At 49.7% G+C, this 19,815-nt stretch overlaps 1 protein-coding gene across 1 annotated transcript in view; it reads left to right on the forward strand.

Moving 5' to 3' along the window:
- The first annotated feature begins 2,544 nt into the window (after positions 1–2,544).
- Kif5a (kinesin family member 5A) overlaps positions 2,545–19,815 on the forward strand; it is a 38,279-nt gene continuing 21,008 nt past the window's right edge. Inside the window, exon 1 of the mRNA XM_028886258.2 lies at positions 2,545–3,141. Within this exon, the coding sequence (XP_028742091.1) occupies positions 3,013–3,141 (129 nt within the window). The 5' untranslated portion in view covers positions 2,545–3,012. The remainder of the gene's footprint in view (positions 3,142–19,815) is intronic.

Here is a 19,815-nt window from a genome sequence, read left to right on the forward strand (position 1 = left end):
TAGACATAGTATAGGTACTCTTTTCACTTTCCCAAGTAAATATATGATAATAGAAACCCTAATTTAATTTATTGAATTTATCTATTTGTGTGTGTGTGTGTGTATGTGTGTGTGTGTGTGTGTGTGTGTGTGTGCGCGCGCGCGCGCGCGCTTGCGCGCGCATTCAAGTGCCTCTACATGAGTTTGGAGGTCAGAGGACAACTGTTACTTGTCTGTTTTCTCTTCCCACCGTGAGGGACCTGAGGATCAAACTCCGGCCATGGTTTGTTGGCAAGCCCCTGTACCTGCCCAGGCATCTCACTGACCCATTTTTAAAACACAAGAGAAGCCGGGCATAGTGGTGCTTGCCTTTTATCCCAGTACTTGGGAGGCAGAGGCAACCAGAGCTACACAGAAACCCTGTCTCGAGACAACAGCCGAAGAGGAGGAGAAGGACGGACAAACAGATATAAAGCCTACTGTGTACTGTTGCCATCGTTATCTGGTAGAGAAATACAAAGACATACCCAGGATAAAAAGTTCTCAAGCCAGACATGGTGGTGCTCACACATACTCCCAGCGCTTGGGAGCTTGAGGCAGGAGGAATGCAAGAACAGCCTGGACTACACACATACCAAGTTTCAGGCTAGCCTGAGCTACATAGAGAGGACCCCACCCCCACCCCATCTCAAAAATTAAAATAAAAGAAAGTTCTTTGAAGATTGATGCAGCTACATAAGAACTTATGGGGGGGGGGGATGTGCGTACCCACTGAACTTGTCTCTGACCAGGGAGCCTCCTTTTTGGTTTTTCCAGGCAGGCTTTCTCTGTGTAGCTTTGGTGCCTTTCCTGGAACTCACTCAGTAGCCCAGGCTGGCCTCGAACTCACAGAGATTTGTCTGCCTCTGCCTCCCGAGTGCTGGGATTAAAAGCATGCGCCATCACCACCAGACTGGACTGACATTTTTTTTTCTTTTTCCTTTTTTTCTTTTTTTTTTAAAGAAGAGAGAAAGAGAGGTCGAGGGGTACACACATGGAGGGAGGGAGGGGCGGGGGAAGGGAGAGAGAGAGAGAGAGAGAGAGAGAGAGAGAGAGAGAGAGATAGAGCCTGGCAAGGGGCAGGATCAGAATATTAACAATGTATGGTTGCAGGCCAGAAGCAGGCGCCAGATCTCATTACAGATGGTTGTGAGCCACCATGTGGGTGCTGGGAATTGACCTCAGGACCTCTGGAAGAACAGCCAGTGCTCTTAGCCATCTCTCCAGCCCCTGGACTGGCATTTTTAAAGCCATTTCACTAAGGATGCCACTTTTTTTGCTTCTAGAGGCTGGATGTTGGTATATTTCCTGAGCTGTCCAGATGCTGCAACCCTCAGAAATAGTGCCAGACAAGGGACCGTAGAGTTCCTGAGTTAGGACTCATCGTCCGTCATTCTCGTTCCTGGCTTGTGCCCAAGCCTTGGCCTCTGTCGCCATGATCCCGAACTCTCCTATGCGGCCTCTGACTCCTTTTCTTTGGTTCCCCTGAGAGTCAAGGTGTCTGATGGTGGAGGCCCAGCTCAGGTGGTTCCTGGCCGGTGAGGGTTTGTTTGTCTAGGCCACTCGTCTCGCTCCTGCCCCATAGTGCCTAACTGACCCTAGACACTGGCCAATTTCTGAGCGAAGGCCTCCACCCCCTCCTGCCTTCTCCCATCACCCCGCTCCTCCTCTTGGCTAAAACCTCAAGTCCCGCAGCCTCCTTCTCGGTTGGCGAGCGGAGGCTGTGACATTGAGCAAAATCAATTTGGCCGGCTCTGGACGTTTCTGTTCAGGGGCTGCAGTGGAGCTTGACCCGACGGGAGGACGGACAAGAGCTCTCTGGGCCTGGCTTTTTCTTTTCTTCTCTTTTTCTTTTCTGACCAGGAAACTGGGAGAAGAAAAGACTGGCCTGAGAAAGGGACTGGGTTGTTTGGAGTCTACCCAAAGGGAAGTAGGACAGTAAATACACACAGATACCTAAGCCCGTCTGAGACCCAAGTGTAGCTGCTTGCCCTGGAAGATCCTAGCACAGTACCTCTGAACTTTTGTTCTCCTCATCACCCTTCCCTCAGGCTTTTAGACTCCCTTTCTCTTGTGAAAGCTACCCCTGCCGGTTGGTATCCCAGCCCCAACCTCAAAGGCATCATTGAGGACTCCATCTGCCTGTGAATGCTGATGGCCCAGAAGATAGTTTTAGCTTCACTCTATTTGGGGACCTGATTATCACCAGACGGTGGCACTTTCTGTGAAGAAAGGGAAGGGAGTAAACTAGACCTTCCAGCCAAGGGATGGGACCTGGACACCATTTCCCCAGACGCACGCCCAGAAAGCCTGGGAAGCCTGGCTGGCTCCTGTGTACATCTGGGCAGCGGGAAAGAGGCGGGGGTGGGGGGGGGGGGGGTGGGACGATGACAGGTGTGATTTAAATATGGAAAGAGGATTGTAATGGGTCTGGGGGGGATGCTCTGGAATAAAGGGCGTGCAAGGCCTGCTGGTGCTCTTCCCCAGGCAGACCACAGGTCCACCTTAGTCTCCTTATCCGTTCCTGTAGGTGGGGTCTGAGAAGGAGCACTCGGGGTCGCCTGCCGCGGGGGGAGTTGTGCAGGGACGGGGTGAGGACCTGGTTGTCCGCGATCCTTAAGGACCGAGGACCCAGGTGAGCCAAACTCCACCTTTGGGTGGGTCGCTGTCCAGCGTGGATCACCCCCTGCGAAGGAAACCCCGCCCCCGCTGCTCCTGCGCGCCCCGCCCAGGCCCGCAGCGCGGCTGCAGCGCGAGGGGCGGAGAGGCACAGCGCGGCGAGAGGACCAGACGCCCAGGTCGCCCGCCCGCATCCACTGCCGCAGGAGACCCAGCGCGCGCCTTCGCCCGGGCGTCCCGGCTGCTTCCTTGGCCCCCGCGACAGATCGCCTGCCCTCCGCCTCGACCCCGGCTCAGCGCTCCCTCCCTCCGGAGCACACGCTACACCCCGTGCAGCCCCAAGACCTGCCCCCCAGCCCCTCGTCGGCGACCACCATGGCGGAGACCAACAACGAATGCAGCATCAAGGTGCTTTGCCGATTCCGGCCCCTGAACCAGGCGGAGATTCTGCGGGGGGACAAGTTCATCCCCATTTTCCAAGGGGACGACAGCGTCATTATTGGGGTGAGTGCTGCCTGCATCCGGAGGAAATTAGAGGAGGGGGGCGGGATGCCAGCATCTTTTCACCTTCCAGACGTAGCCCCTTACGCCTGCCATTCTGCAGCAGCGGCTCCGGGCTGCTCACCCTCCATCCGCCGCAGCCCCTCCTCTCTCCCCTGCATCAGGATGGCTGGGTGTGGCCTGCCTAGGCCCGCAGCCAAGTCTCTGCGGAGTGGGAGGGGGCTCCTTCCTCGTCATCGGGAGCCCCAACTTGTCTTTGCCACTCTCTTGGAATGTTCCCACCCCTTAGAGCCAGTTCCCTGCTTTGGGAATGTTTTCCCCCTCCCAACCCCCCTCTCCCCCACCCCACCCCCCGCGGGAGAAAGCGCGTTTTCCCTTTGTTATTGGCTGGCATCTCTACCCTAAGCTCCACCAAGGGAGGGGAGGATTAGTGGGTGGGCTAGATCAGAAATGGGAAGTCTAGGGTCTCCATGGAGGAATGGCCGGGAGTGGATTCTAGGACCAGCCCCTTCATCATCACCTGAAGTCGTCGCTGCCTGGACTTGGGGGGGGGCGGGGGAGGGTGCAGGTCTGATGAACGGTTTTCTGGGAGAGAAACACATCGATGCCACACCCAATCGAGGAGGTAGCCTCTAGAACCCTAAGGACTCGTCTGCCTTTCTATCTCAAGTATAGTGTCAAGAGAAATTCAGACTCCCCAAACCCTGAGCTCATTCATACTTGCTTGTTCGTCTCAGTCTTGAAGATCCAATAAGATGTAGTAGTTGACTGCTACCTCATCATGGCGGCCCTTCTCCGTGGAAATCTTCAGGAGCATTAATACTTACGGTGTACTTGGTAGTCTGTGTTTAGTGCTGAATTCTCAAAACTGTAGTCTGAAGTAGTGTTCATATTTCCATTTTACAGATTAGGAGATTGAGGTCCAAGGAAGTTGAGTGACTTTCTCAAGGTCATGCTGAGAACCCATGGTTAAGTCTACAGAACTGGACTCAAGTCTGTGATTCCAAAACTCACATGATTTCCCTTTGTGCCTGTCACCTTGCCTCCCCAGATTTCTGTTCCAGACCATTGTCTGTGATGGCCCAAAGGGACTTCAGGCTGTGAGTGGGGTGAGAGGCTCTGGGGCTGAGTTCTGCAGGGTTTTTCAGGGTCCTGAGCCAAGAAACCGTGGCTGGTTTTGGAAGGGAGGGGGATCCATGAGGGCACTCTTCAAGGTCAGGGTGGTTCTTCTGCATCTTAGTCCACGGTGCTGGGCGTAACGCAACCAGAACGGCGGCAGACACCTGGACCTTCTGAGTTCGGGAAAAACATGTTTCTGAGGAGGCCCCAAGCTCCTACACTAGCCTGTCATCCTCTCATCACACAGTGAGCTCAGCTGGCCACTTTCGCTGCAGGAGGGCACTCTGTTTGTTTTGCCTTAGGGACCTAGGCTTTGTTTGGTCAGTGTGGCCAGGTTAAAAGAAAGCCCCGATCAACTCTGGGGATCTCTCTCTGTGAGTAACCTGGCCAGCAGGCTTTTGGGGGGGGGGGCTTTGCACTCTGAGGCCCCTTTAAGTTGTAAAGACAGGAGGGGGTGGTCCTGGGAAGCAAATGCACTAAGGGCATCTACTTTCAAGCTGACTTCATTGTTGTGGGTTTATCCATTATACAAAGATGGACTCCTTAGGTTCTGTGGGCCATCTTGGTGTGTAGGGTGGGGTCCTGGCCCGTGCGGTCGGGAGGAAGGGTTGAGGAGATCATCTGTCCACTTAGTCCAGCGAAACAGGAAAGACACCGGGAATGGGGAGGGAGAGAGTCAGGCGAAAAGAAGTCCGTGGTCCCCTGGTAATGCAGATTCTAGCTCAGCCCTGGAGCTGGCCTCCTCGCTGGCCTGCTGATGCTGGTGGGGCTGCACCTGTCTCCTTCTGAACCCTCCCTTGCCCAAGCCCTCCTGCTACAGCCTCTTACTCAAGACGTACGTTCTCACGGGGGGGGGGGGGGCATTTTGTCTGAGGCAGCCTGCCGAGAGCTGCTGGCCTTCTGGACTTTAGTTCTTCACCCTGCCGAAGGATGGTTTATCGGGGAGGGGATTCCGAGGAGGCCCTTGGAGGTTCCAGTCAGGCAATGGCAACTCCCGCCCCTTATTTTCTCCCCTAGCTCTCTTTGGGAGCCAGTGTGTGGGGAGCAGCCCAGAGATCAGTGGAAGAAGCCACTTCGGAGTGTCTGGGGAGGTGAGGGAAGGCAAGTCGGGTTGGCTGGGAGAGGATCACTCCCGAAGCCAGCGGCCTCTGCTCGCTCCTGTGCGGGTCTCCTCCCAGCACTCCAGCTTGCCCTGGGCTTGCTTGCCCTGGGCTTCCGGGGCCCTTCTGTCCCTGGGCTGCTTCGGCTTGCGGACGGACGGTAGAGCAGCAAGATGGAGACAGTCCCGTGGGCCTTGTCTTTGCCCCCCACTCTGTACTTCTCTGGGGAACCTCGAGGGTGGGATTCGAGAGTCAGCAGCCTGAGTCACAGTAGGAGGGTGCCTGGGGTGCGGCCTCTGCTCTTCTGCCTTGTTTTGTTCTCTTCACACTTAGAATCCAGTCTGACTTTTTTTTTTTTTCACCTGAACTCATTTAGGTGTCTCTCTGGCTTTTCTGGTCTTTGTTCCAGCCTGGGCCACTGCCAGATGTGGGGGGAGGGGAGGGGGTGACGGCAAGGGATCAATCAGTTTCAATCAAAATCTCTCTCTCTCCTTTTCAACTGTCCAAAGCTTCTTTCCTCGGGCCTCCCAAAAGTTAGGTGAATTCTGTGTTCTGTTTGTTTGTTTTTTGTTTTTTGAGACAGGGTTTCTCTCTGTAGCCTTGACTCTCCTGGAACTCACTCTGTAGACCAGGCTGCCCTCAAACTCAGAGATCCACCTGCCTCTGCCTCCCGAGTGCTGGGATTAAAGGCGTGTGGCTTGTTTGTACTTTTTTTTTTAATGACATTATTTATTTTGTGCCTGTGATGTGGTGGTGGCTGTGAGTATACCACAACACACACCGGAGGGTCAGAGGACAGCTTTCAGGAGTCGGTGTCCCGTCCCCATCCCCCATCCCGTGCCCCCCGTCCGTCCGTCCCCCATCCCCCTGTCGTTTCTGGGGGTTGAACTAACACCAGACCTGGCAGCACCGTCACCCACTGAATCATCTCCCTGACCCGGTTCTGGTTTGGTTTTGGTTTTGGTTTTGTGACAGGCCTCCCTATGTGTCTCAGGATGGTCTGAGACTCTAGGTATATTCCAGGCTGGACTCAGGCTCTCTCTCCATCCTGTCTCAGCCTCCTGAGCGCTGAGATTGCAGGCAGGTACCACCATCATGACTTTGAGGGTCCTGTGGTCTCTGAAGGGAAAGCAAGGATCTCTTTAGCTTTGAGGGGAGGGTCATGAAGGAAAATGGAGAGCTGAGGCGATGTTCACTGTGGCTAGTGTCTCTCTCAAGCATTGCCATGGCAACAATACCCAGGGGTGTCACTACAGAATAGGGCTTCAAGTTTGGGTTCTACCGGGTGCTTTCTTGACGACTGAACAGGTCTTGGAAGCCCTAATCTTGTGCTCCCCATGAGCATCAAACAGCACATGTGATGGGAAACCATAGCGAGGTGCTGGGACCTCTCCTGGGCCGGCTGATGAAGGCAGGCTCAGAGTGGGTTCCGAGACAGCATGGAGCCCTGGCTGTGGGACTTTGCAGGGAGAGCCCCTGGGGAAGGAAGGCTAGGAGGAGCCTGCAGGGCTGGGAGAGAGCAGCTCAGAGGTGGAGAGACTTCTGCAGGGGTATTTCTAACGGAGTGGGTATTTGGCTTTGGAGGCTTTGCCGTTAGCCGAGTGTGCAGTTACCTGGAGGAGGAGAGGGGAAAATGGCGCTCTGAAAGGATTCGGGGGAGAAGGGCTTCTGAAATGGGGTTGAGGTTGGACAAGGGGGTGAGGAAAGGCTCCAGTTCTACTTGAAAACACTTTGAGAAATACAGACCGGGAGAGCCTGAGGCAGTAAGGGCAGAGCCATGAGGAGGATCCAACGTGGGGATGACGTTTGCAGTTCCTTGTCCACTTTGGGTACGGGTGTGCAGTCAGAACGTGTGGGTTTGAACCCGTGCTCCCTGGTTCATAGCTGTGTGACTGTGGGCAAACAGCTCTGACCCTCAGTTTCCTCATTTATAAAGTGAAGAGAATAAACACTTACCTCCAGCTACCCCAGCCGGGCGGTGGTGGCGCATGACATTGATCCCAGCACTCGGAGGCAGAGGCAGGCGGATCTCTGTGAGTTCGAGGACAGCCTGGTCTATAGAGCGAGTTCTAGGACAGACTCCAAAACTACACAGAGAAACCCCATCTCAAAAAAAACATAATAATAATAATAATACCTCCTAGGATTATCAAATAATACCTCCTAGGATCATCATATCCATTATTTTTAAATTTTTATTTGGGGAGTGGGAGTATATGTAGTATATGTATGTGTATGTACAAATATGTGTGTGAGTGAGCGAGCTTGCACATTTGTCCACACACAGAGGCCAAAGGAGGACAGCTGTGTCTTCCTCTGTTGCAGGTCACCTATTCCCTTGAGACAGTCTCTTCCTGAACCTAAAGCCTACCATCAAGGCTAGGCTGGTGGCCAGTGATGCCCGGGGATCCACCTGTCTCTGATTACTAAGGTCACAGGCACACACACACACACACACACACACACACACACACACACACAGCCACGCCCAGGTTTTCTGTGGGTGCCAGAGCCATGAACTCAGGTCCTTGCACAGCGAGTGACCTTCCTGAGTCACTCCCCAGCCTCTGTTCCTATCGTATTTTAAAATCACGCTGACTTATTTGCGGGGCAGGGCACACATGCCAGAGCACACCAGCGCAGGTCAGACATTTGCAGCTCTTTCCTTCCACCAAGTGAGTCCTGCACATGGCACTCAGGCCTGGCAGCAGACGCCTTTATCCGCTGAGCCATCCCACCAGCCCGTTCGTTATTTTTTGAAACAGCTTTTTACTGTGTGTCCCTGGCCGGCCTTTTAACTCACTGTGTGGTCCAGGGTGCTTCAAGTCCAAACTTGAGGAAACCTTCATGCGTTAGCCTCTTGAGTGGTATTGCAGGTCTGTGCCCCTGTGCCCCAAATAAACTCCTGATAACAGTTAAAAGTTAGCCGAACACACCCTGTGGTACACACCCTGTGAGTCCTAGCACAGGCAGGAGGCAGGAGGATTGAAAGTTTGAGGCCAGCTTGGACTCCACAGAGAGACCGTGTCTAAAAAAAACAAGTGGGGAAGGGCATTGCTGGAGAGATGGCTCAGAGATGAAGAGCACTAGCTCCCGTTCCGGGGAATCAGCTGCCCTCTTCTGGTCTCTACACGCACTGGGCGTGCACGAGGTACACATACATACATACATACATACATACATACATACATACACACACACATGTAAACACTCATACACACAAAATAAAAACAAATCAAAGATGTTATCTTTACGCATTTTTGTCTCTGCACAGTGAAATTTGAAGCGCTAAGCACTCTGCCCTCTCATGGGTGGATTCATCCAAACCACTAGTATCTATTTCTCAGCAGTATCTGTTTATTCAACAAACATAAAAAGTAGCTTGTGCTCCAGAGACTTCTGTTTGGCGTCGGGGTGGTGACATGCAACTTAAGGAGGGGCCGGGGCGGAGGCAGCAGTGGACGTCAGGAATGGTTTTCCAGCAGAAGCATGGTTGCCATGGTTCTCATTACAGCGCTTGGAAGACTGGAGGCCGGAAGGAGGACTAGCCTGGGCTACCTAGCAAGGTCCTGTCAGAAACAAACATGGGGCTTTTTACCAGCTCTGGGCTTCCTTACTTTCCGATGACTGTCCTTTATTACACACTACAGGGTAGGGGGGTGCGTTCAGGGAGCAGGGACAGGCAGAGCTCCACGGTGGAACCCTGCTCAAAACAAAACAAAAAAACAAAAACAAAGCCCCACAGCATGCACACGAAAACGATACGTAGCTCAGATTGACTTCAAATTCTTGGTGATCCCCCTGCCTCAGGTGCGTAAGCACTGAGATTGTAGGCATGGACCACCGTGGCTAGTTGACGAAAATCTTAGGATTCGGCACTTAGAAGATGCATTCAGGAAGATTGGCAATTTGAGGCCAGGCAGGGCTACTGGGCTACATACAAAACAAAACAAAACAAAAACCCAAAACAACAAAAAGAGAGCTAGAAATTGGAGTTGATGTGGAGCTGAGGGCCCGGACAAGAATAAGGAAGCAGCCGGCAGCAGTGGCCCACACCTTTGAGCCCAGCGCTCAGGAGGCAGAGGGCAGGCAGATCTCTGAGTTCGAGGCCATCCTAGTCTACAGAATGAGTTCCAGGACAGCCACCAAAAGCTACACAGAGAAACCCTGTCTCGAAAAACAAAACAAACCAAAGAATAAGGGAGTCATGAAACTATAACATACGTCATGGCTCATCACAGGAATGGTCAATGCACCCATTTCTTAGCTCTTCTGTCCTCACAGACCCAAGAGCCCCTCCCATCCTGGACTCGGGAAAGAGGGATCCCAGGCACTCCTCGGCTTCAGCACTTGGAGAGCGCCCTCCATTTTATCCATCCAGCGCTTTCTGTAATCCTACCGCTGGGAATGTTTTGAATGGAGTGTGTGTAGATTTGAGTTCCGGGGGTGAGGTGGGGGGTGGGGGGTGGGGGGTGGGTGGGAGGGGCCAGGCTGGCTGGAGGGTTATATTTAACCCCCTTGGCTGCGTGCCTGGCTCTAGGCAGCATGGCCAGAGATCATTGGTGGAGAAGAGAGGAGCGTCATTGGTCTGAGGTAGACAGGCTTTGTTTCTGTTTCTGGCCGCTGGGTGGGGGAGACATGGATGTGCGTTACAGTTAAAGAATTAAGGTAGATTTTTTTTTCTTTAGTAACATTGGAAACTATATAACAATAAGCCTAATACATTGTAACTGTTGGCAAAGTTACAAAGAAGAGCTCCGCATAGAGAAACACCCAATCTTATTAACATTCTAAAAAAAAGAATAACTATTTGACGTTTGTTTCTATTTTTTTTTTTTTTTTTTTTTTTTGGTTTTTCGAGACAGGGTTTTCTGTGTAGCTTTGTGCCTTTCCTGGATCTCGCCTTGGAGACCAGGCTGGCCTCGAACTCACAGAGATCCGCCTGGCTCTGCCTCCCGAGTGCTGGGATTAAAGGTGTGCGCCACCACCCGCCCGGCTGTTTCTACTTTCGTTATTGTTGTTCTTTGGTTCCTTTGCTTTTTATTTTTTATTTTTTTATTTTTTTTTTTTTTTGCTTTTGTTTTGTTGTTTTAGCTTTCTAAAAACGTTTCAGTTACATTTTAGTTTTATTCTGTGTGAAAGTGTGTGTAGGCCTGTGTCTGCATGCCACAGCAGCCAGGAGGTCAGAGGACCACTGGCGGGAGTCAGTTCTCATCTCCTGGGTGTGTCCCGGGGACCGAGCTCAGATGCTCATGTTAGCGGTGTGGCGCATGTCTTCACCCAGGGAGCCAGCCCGTTGCTTCCCCGCCCCCACCCTTGAGAGGGGGTCTCCCTCTGTAGCCTGGGCTAACTTCAGGCTCACAGAGATTCTTCTGCTGCAGCCTCCTGAAGGGCTAGGATTAAAGGCATGGGCCACTATACCCAGGATTCCAATTATTCTTGGCATACATATATATGTAAAGTTTATTAAAATTGTATCATAAACTGTATGTATTTATATATTTTTGGAAGGTGCTAAAGACTGAGTCCAGGCCCTTGCACATTAAGCTTGCATTCTACCCCAGAGCTATACTCACAGCCCCGTTAAATATTTCACATAACTTTTTAATCATTTTACAACAATTGCTTTCATTTTTATTTCTTATTTTTCAGACCACCTTAATATGTAGCTTAGACTGGTCTTGAACTCATGGCAAGCCTCCTAGCTCAGCCTCCTGAGTACTGGGGTTACAGGCGTGTATCACCATGCCTTATCATTTTTTTCCGCTCAAGACAGGGTTTCTCTGTGTAACAGCCTTGACTGTCCTGGATCTCGATCTATAGACCAGGCTGGCCTCGAACTCACAGAGATCCGCTTCTTCTTCCTCCCGAGTGCTGGGATTAGAGACAGGTGCCGCCACACACATGCTCATCTTGTGTTAATTAAACCTTTCAATAAGTCTTACAGGAACATGTAACAGACTTCAAATAATAGAAAATTTACAATGGAAAGTAATCTTTGTACTTCTTGTCCATAGACTTCTTCTTTCAGAAAAATATCACTGCCAGTTTCTGTGGACACTTCTTTTTTTTTTTTTTCCTTTTATTTTATTTTACAATACCATTCAGTTCTACATATCAGCCATGTGTTCTTCTGTTCTTCCCCGCTCCCACCTCCTTCCCTTCCCCCAGCCCACCCCCATTCCCACCACGTCCAGGGCAAAGCCCGCCCCCCTCCGAGGACTGCGATCAACCTGGTAGACTCAGTCCAGGCAGGTCCAGTCTCCTCCTCCCAGACTGAGCCAAGCGTCCCTGCATAAGCCCCAGGTTCCAAACAGCTAACTCATGCAATGAGCACAGGACCTGGTACCACTGCCTAGATGCCTCCCAAACAGATCAAGCCAATCAACTGTCTCACCTATTCAGAGGGCCTGATTTCTGTGGACACTTCTAAAAACATTATATATGCTTAAAACCAAGTACATGCATACATGTATGCATTATATACACTTACAACCAAGTACATGTATACATGTATGGATTATATACACTTAAAACCAAGTACATGCATGCATTATACACCCTTACAACCAAGTACGTGTATACATCTATACATTATATATACATTATATTCGCTTAGAATCAAGTACATATGTACAAGCATACATTATATACATTTACAATGAAGCACACATGTACATGCCTACTGTCTTAATTAGAGTTACTATTGCTGTGATGAAACACCATGACCAAAAGCAAGTTGGGGAGGAAAGGGTTTATTTGGTTTACACTTCTGTATTGCTGTTCATCACCGAAGAAAGTCAGGGCAGGAACTGAAACAGGGTAGGAACCTGGAGGCAGGAGCTGATGCAGGGGCCATGGAGGGGTGCTGTTTACTGACTTGCTCCCCATGGCTTGGTCAGCCTGCTTTCTTATAGAACCCAGGACCACCAGTCCCGGGACAACACCACCCACCATGGGCTGGGCCCTTCCTTCCCCAACAATCACCAATTAAGAAAATGCCCTACAGGCTTGCCTACAGTTGGATCTTATGGAGGCGTTTTCTCAGTTGAGGTTCCCTCCTCTCAGATGACGGTGGCTTGTATCAAGCTGACATAAAACTAGTCAGCACGTATACATTTTTCACACATATGCTAGTATATCATACATGCTATTTTGTGCTTTTTAAAAAATTACCTTTGAGCCTTGGAGATCTTTCCATATCAGCACATTAAATTCATTTCATTCAACATGTAAGCAACTGTGTGTTTGTTGTCTGGGGAGAGTCTGGGAGGGGGGCCTCTCTCCGGGGCACTGAAACCTCTCCCCCGTGTTGAAAAATAAGGATATTAATCTCTTCATTTAAAAACTTCAGATTTTCTGGACTGTGTGTGGTAGCTCACACCTTTAACCTCAGCACTATGGAGGCAGAGGCAGGAGAATCTCTTGAGTTCAGGACCAGCCTGGTCTACATAGTGAGTTCCAAGCCAGTCAGGACTACATAGTGACTGTCTCAAAAAATAAAAACAACAAAACCCTTAGATTTTTCTGGTTTAATATTTTTAAACCCTGTCTCAGAAGAAAAGAGAAAAAAAAAAAAGAGGTCTTTTTATTTTGGAAGAAGTTTCTTGTTGTAGTTGTTGTTATTGTTTAGACAGGGTCTTACTATGTAGCCCTGGCTGTCCTGGAACTCACTCTGTAGACCAGGCTGGCCTCGAACTCGCAGAGATCCACCTGCCTCTGCCTCCCGAGTGCTGGGGTTAAAGGCGTGCGCCACCACCCTGTACAACTGTAGAAGTTTTAAGTCAAAAACCAAACAGCAACAACAAAAGCCAAAGCTTAAAATCAGTGATGCATGGTAGCTGCAGTCCCAGCCTCCTGGAGACCGAGCCAGGAGCTTGCCATGAATGCTGGCTAGTCTGGACTACAGCGTGGAGTCCTCTGCCCCCCAAACAATCAAGTGAAACAAAAACCCGTACGGACCGAGGATAACTACTGTTAGCATGTTCTCCACATGCTGCATATCCTGTGTTTATACCCACGGATATTGACAGAAATAAAACCATTCCTACATAGTGTTTATTTTACACTGGTATTTTTACTTTCACACACACACACACACACACACACGCACGCACGCACGCACGCGCACGCACGCACACACACACACACGCACGCACACGCACACGCACACACACACGCACACACCACACACACACACACACACACACACACATGCACGCGCACACACATACGCACACACACACACACACACTTTTTTTGTTTGTTTGTTTAGCGGTATTTTTGTGCTCACTTTCTCATCACTGCGTATTCTCCTGTACCATTGTCTTGTAGATGAATTTTTCTTTGGGTTGCCAGCTCACACACACACAAAAAACCACAGAGACTTATTGATTACGAAAGCTTGGCCTATAGCTTACGCTTGCTCCTAACCAGCTCTTATAACTTAAATTAACCCATTTCTATTCATCTGTGTTTTATCACGTGGCTTTTTACCTTTCCTTGATTCCGAACCTCCGACTCTCTCGGTGTCTCCTTGGTGTCTCTTCTGTGCCCCGATTATCTCCTCCTACTTCCTCTCTCTGCCCGGAAGTCCCGCCTATACCTCCTGCCTACCTATTGGCCTTTCAGCTCTTTATTAAACCAGGCACAGCAATATATCTTCACACAGTGTACAAACACCCCAAAATATCATCTATACTTTTGTTTTCATTTTTGAGACAGGGTTTCTCTGTGTAGTTTTGGTGCCTGTCCTGGAACTCACTTGGTAGCCCAGGCTGGCCTCGAACTCACAGAGATCCGCCTGGCTCTGCCTCCCGAGTGCTGGGATTAAAGTCATGTGCCACCACCGCCTGGTCTCATCTATACTTTCATATTTTTAATTTAACCTGTAGTTAATCAGTAATGGTTCCATTTCTGGCTCTTTTATTTCCCTCCTTTGTTTCCTCCTCCTCTTCCTCTAGAGACAGGGTCTTATATAGCCTAAATTGACCTTGAACTTACTGTGTAGCTCATGTTAGCCTTGAATGGGCATCCTCCGGCCTCCACCTCCCCAGCACTGGGATTCATCATGCTGGCTTCCATATCTGTTTTCTAAAGCTATTCTATCTATATACTCTCCTGACCCCTACAAGACTTAGTTTTTGTTACTGCACAAAAGGCACAATCTCCCCACATTTTATCTTGCCTACCTTCTCTCTCCCCACCCCCAGAGAATTGTACATGGTGTTTAGGGAATGACTAGGAGGCCTTTGTCCCACATCTTACCCACAAGCGGAGCCCCAGCTCACACACACTACTTGGTAGAATTCAGCTTGGGGGAGGGGCCGGGTGTATAAATCGTGCACAGATTTGATTTCATTGTCAGGAACGGAGCAAGAGAGCCGCTGTCTCCTAGGGACCACAGCAGATGCCGTCTGGCCAGTAAAGATGGCAGGCCAACTCACACTCAGCAGTCATGGGGGTTGGGATTATAAAGGCCTGTGACATCTGATGACCTTCCAAGAGCACGCTGCCAAGGAGGCGGAGCCCGCTGTGATGAAAAGCACACCTTCAGTCATGGCTTGATGGGTCTGCTTCACCGTGTCTCCCACACATCACGCGCACACCACACCCACCGTGGCCACAAGCATTGTCAAAAAGCCTGCTGTCTTCAGGGCCCAAGTGGACTTCACGGCCATGGGCAGGAAGAGCACGGACTGTACATTGGCAGCTCAAGAAGCAGGTGCTCTGAGTGACACATTCCATCCACAGCCCCTGGCACACAGCTCACATATGAGCTCATCCGTCATAGATCTTCTTTAAAAATGTAATCTCAATCGACAGTGTGTGTGTGTGTGTGTGTGTGTGTGTGTGTGTGTGTGTGTGTTGCTTGGGACTGAACTGTGTCCCCAGCCCCGTGATAGACATTTTTATTTTTTCAGTTAAGCAGTCTTAGACATGTCAATATATAGAAACTGTATGTTGTTTGTTTTTGTTTTGTTTTTTTCTAGACAGGGTCTTACTATGGATCCCTGGCTATCGTGGAACTCACTCTGTAGACCAGGCTGGCCTTGAACTCACAGAGATCCACTTGTCTCTGCCTCTCAAGGGCTGGGATCAAAGGCGTGCGCCACCATACCTGTCCCAACATCCCTTGTTTTAACGGAGTTGTACCTCACCTCCTCCTCCTCTTCTTTGATAAAATGACATGCATCTGTTTATGGGTGTGTGCACTGGTGTTAGCATGCCAAGGCACACACACGTGTCAGAGGACAAGTTGTGGGGTCACTTCTCTCCTTCCACCAGGTGAGTCCTGGGGACCAAACTTAGGTCAGGTGTGGCATCAGAAGGTTCACCTGCCAAGCCATCTAACCCAGCATCCCTTCTTCCTCTCCCCTCCTTGCCCGCCCTCTCTTTCTTACTGTCTGTACCGAGGATTGATGGGAACTCAGGGCCTCCTGCACGCATGCGGAACACACTCTCCCAGCCACAATACAACTTGCCATTGCCCATGTTCGACACTTTCTTCTGTTTTTTTTTTTTCTTGAATACAAACCACTGAAGTGAACGTTTTTTTTGCTTTTTGATTTTTTTTTTATATCCATCTTTGATCATCACATCAGTAAGTGTTTTGCAAACTGCATTCCCAGCCCCGGAATCTTGGTATGGAGTATAAATATTTAAGTACTTAATGGAATAGAATGACTTGCTAAAACCGGTTCAGCGCACCCCATTAAGGAGTTCCTTCCTCACCTCCTTTCCTGTGTGAATCCTGTTTCCTGGCTTTATCTTTTTAGTGTAACTTAATGCTTTGTTGATTGGATCAAGCCCAGGGCTTTGCCCGGCTCTGCAGGTGCCCAGCACAAGCGTCTGTCCTCACCCCGGCTGTTTGGGCTCTGGATTAGGGAGAGACCAAATAAATACTTCCAGCTGGTTTTAACCAAACCCCAGATTTAGTTAAAAAAAAAAAAAAAAAAAAAAAAAAAAAGATTTTTTTTATTTTTTTATTTTTTTTTTAGTCCAGAGTCCTTGGCCTTGAAGTCTTTAAGCTGAGGATGACCTTGAGTTTCTGACCCTCCAGCACCCCCCACCCCCACCCAGGGCTTTGAACACGGTAGGCAAGCATTCCACCCCACATTTCCCACCTTAATTTAAAAATTAATTTTATTATTAACGTGTGTGGGTGTTTTGCTTGCATGTATGTCTGTGTGCCCTGTGCATGCCTGGTGCCAGCTACCATGTGGGTGCTGGGGATTGAACCCAGTCCCAAATATATGTGTATATATATATTTGAGACATGATCTTAGTATGTAGTCCTCAAACTTCCAGAGTTCCTTCTACTTCTGCTGGGATTAAGGTGTGCACTGCCACGTCCAGCCTATAGTTTTTAATATCTTTAAGAAAAAAATGAAATAAAGGCCAGCCTGGGCTACAGAGTAAGTTCCAGGAAAGGCCCAAAGCTACACAGAGAAACCCTGTCTTGAAAAACCAAAAAAAAAAAAAAAAAAAAAAAAAAAAAAAAGTAAGGAAAAAGACATTATGTCACTTTTGAAAGTAATTTTATCGCTTTTCTTTCTTGAGAATGTCAAATGGTCAAATGCCATACATGTACACAATTTAATAGAATCATATCTATCCTCCACTTCCCTCCTCCAACTCCCCCGTCTGCCCCCCTCCCCCGCCCGTCTCCCTCACATCTTTTGGTTGGTGGTGATGGTAAATTCAATTAGTCCTGGTCCAGTGGAGCCTGGGAAAACCTGCCTGTGGGGAGACCCTTAAAGGAGACTGATTCGCCCTTCCCCGGCAGCTCCCCAGTAAGGGCTGGGGCCTGGAGCGCCTCCCCCATCCACGCTGGAGTGGCCGGCTCGAGCTTCTGTGGGTCTCGTGGTGGTAAAAAGAGCTGTGTGAGTTCATGAGTGAGGCATGTTATGTCCAGAAAACAGTATTTCACAGCACTCCTTCCTGCCTCCAGCCCGTCTACCTTCTGTCCCCTCTTCCTTGAGGTTCCTTGAGACGTGTGTGTGTGTGTGTGTGTGTGTGTGTGTGTGTGTGTGTGTGTGATAAAAATGTCCCACTTTAGGCCGGGATGTGTATGGTGGAGCCGGGGTTGATAAATATGTCCCATTTAGGGATGAGCATTCGGTCGCCTTTTCTTAGTACTTTGATTATACACCTCTGCACTAACTGATGCCCACTGCAAAAGGAAGACTCTGTGGTCAGGGCTGGGGGCAGCCCAGGTCTATAGGTGCAAATGTAAACCTTTAGGACGCAGTTGAAAACATGTCCACTGAGCAAAATAACGAAAGAGGTTTCACCCTAGTGCCGTGGTTCCCAGCCTTCCTAACGCTGCGGCCCTTTAACACAGTTCCTCATGGTGTGCTGACCCCCAACCATACATTGCTACTTTTAACTGTCATTTTGCTCCTGTTATAAATTGTAATATAAATATCTGATATGCAGAATAACTGATTTGTGACACACACCACCCAAAGGAGTCTCAACCCACGAGTTGAGAACCACTGCCTTGGGGTCTCACTCTGTAGCCCTGGCTGTCCTTGAACTCACAGAGATCCGCCAGCCTCTGCCTCCCGAGTGCTGGGTTAGCGATGAGCTTTTGACTGGGAGGATTTCTGTATCAGGTGTGAAATCCACTCCTGTGGAGTAGGCCCCACGTCCAGTCAGAAAGTAGTTGTGTACCCGGTGACAGCTGTGCCCTACTGCTCCAGTGGACACACGTTGCCTGGCAGATCAGAATTGTAACATAAAAGTTCGAGTACTGGGTAAGAAACTGAGGTCTTTTCTCCTCCGGAAGCCCACATAGAGCCTTCTATCACAAGAGCCAGCTAGCGGGGAGGAAGTTTCCTGCACGGTTTGAGGTTGATTTCTCTATGTTCTGCAACCAAAGTGTGCTGTAGGGTTAGTATGTAGTTATGAGACATAAAGACATTTCAAGTTAAAAAATACTTTTACAGCCGGGCGTGGTGGCGCACGCCTTTAATCCCAGCACTCGGGAGGCAGAGCCAGGCGAATCTCTGTGAGTTCGAGGCCAGCCTGGGCTACCAAGTGAGCTCCAGGAAAGGCGCAAAGCTACACAGAGAAACCCTGTCTCGAAAAAACCAAAAAAAAAAAACCAAAAAAAAAAAAAAAACAAAAAACTTTTACATTAAAGAATATAGAGCTGGCCCGGCGGTGGTGGCGCACGCCTTTAATCCCAGCACTCGGGAAGCAGAGGCAGGCGGATCTCTGTGAGTTCGAGGCCAGCCTGGACTACAGAGTGAGTTCCAGGAAAGGCTCCAAAGCTACACAGAGAAACCCTGTCTCGAAAAACAAAAACAAAAACAAACAAACAAACAAAAAGAATATAGAGCTCAGTGGTTTAGAATATATACTGCTCTGGCAGAGGACATGACCACATCTCAAAAGCCCCTTAACTCAGCTCCAAGGAACCTGATGCCCTCTTCTGGATTCTTTGGGCACCTGCACTCACAGGTGCGCCGCGCGCACGCGCGCGCACACACACACACACACACACACACACACACACACACTTAAAAAATAAAAATAAGGGGGCTGGAGAGACGGCTCAGAGGTTAAGAGCGCTGGCCGCTCTTCCCGAGGTCCTGAGTTCAATTCCCAGCAACCACATGGTGGCTCACAACCATCTGTAATTTGATCTGGCGCCCTCATATGGTGTGTAAGCAGAATACTGTATACATAATAAATAAATAAATCTTAAAAAAATTAAAAATAAATCTTTTTACTATTGTATTTTATTTTTTTGAGACAAGGTTTCTCTGTGTAGCCCTAGCTGTCCTGCAATTTACACTGTAGACCACAGAGATCCTTCTGCCTCCCCCCTCCCAAGGGCAGATATTACAGCTGTGTGCCACCATGCCGGGCTAAAACAAATCTTTTTTTTTTAAGAATATAATCAAGGTTATGCTTTGTAATCCCAGCACTCGGGAGGCAGAGGCAGGTGGATCTCTGTGAATTCAAGGCCAGCCTGGTCTACATAATGAGCTACAGGCCAATCAGGGCTTCATAGTGAGACCCTATCTCAAAAATATACATCAAAAAGCCGAAATATCAAATAAACAAGACCATTGGTGACAAAGAGCAAACAATAAAAAGTGTCCTCTCTCCCTGTTCCTCTTACGGAAGTAACCACAGTCGACTCTGATGCCGTCCTTCCCAGAGAGTCATGCCGAGCACGCAGCGCTGAGCTACAGAACGGTGCTTACGGCTGAGGGACTGACTCCCGCCACCTTGCCTCCCTTTTGGTCGAGGTGGTAGGGCTTCCTTTCATTTGTTGAAGCTCGCCTCCCAAACTCCGCCACGGGTGGATCTCGAGGCTCACATTTCAGCCGGACATGGGCAGACCCTCGGAAAGTAATCCAACAGATAGGTCTGATCGGCAGGGAGACACAGCCGAGGCGTCCGTCACTGACGGTGGCGGCGGCAGAGAACAGACCCTAAG

The sequence above is a fragment of the Peromyscus leucopus genome, chromosome 18 (genome assembly GCF_004664715.2).
Source record: "Peromyscus leucopus breed LL Stock chromosome 18, UCI_PerLeu_2.1, whole genome shotgun sequence".
Classification (NCBI taxonomy): domain Eukaryota; kingdom Metazoa; phylum Chordata; class Mammalia; order Rodentia; family Cricetidae; genus Peromyscus; species Peromyscus leucopus.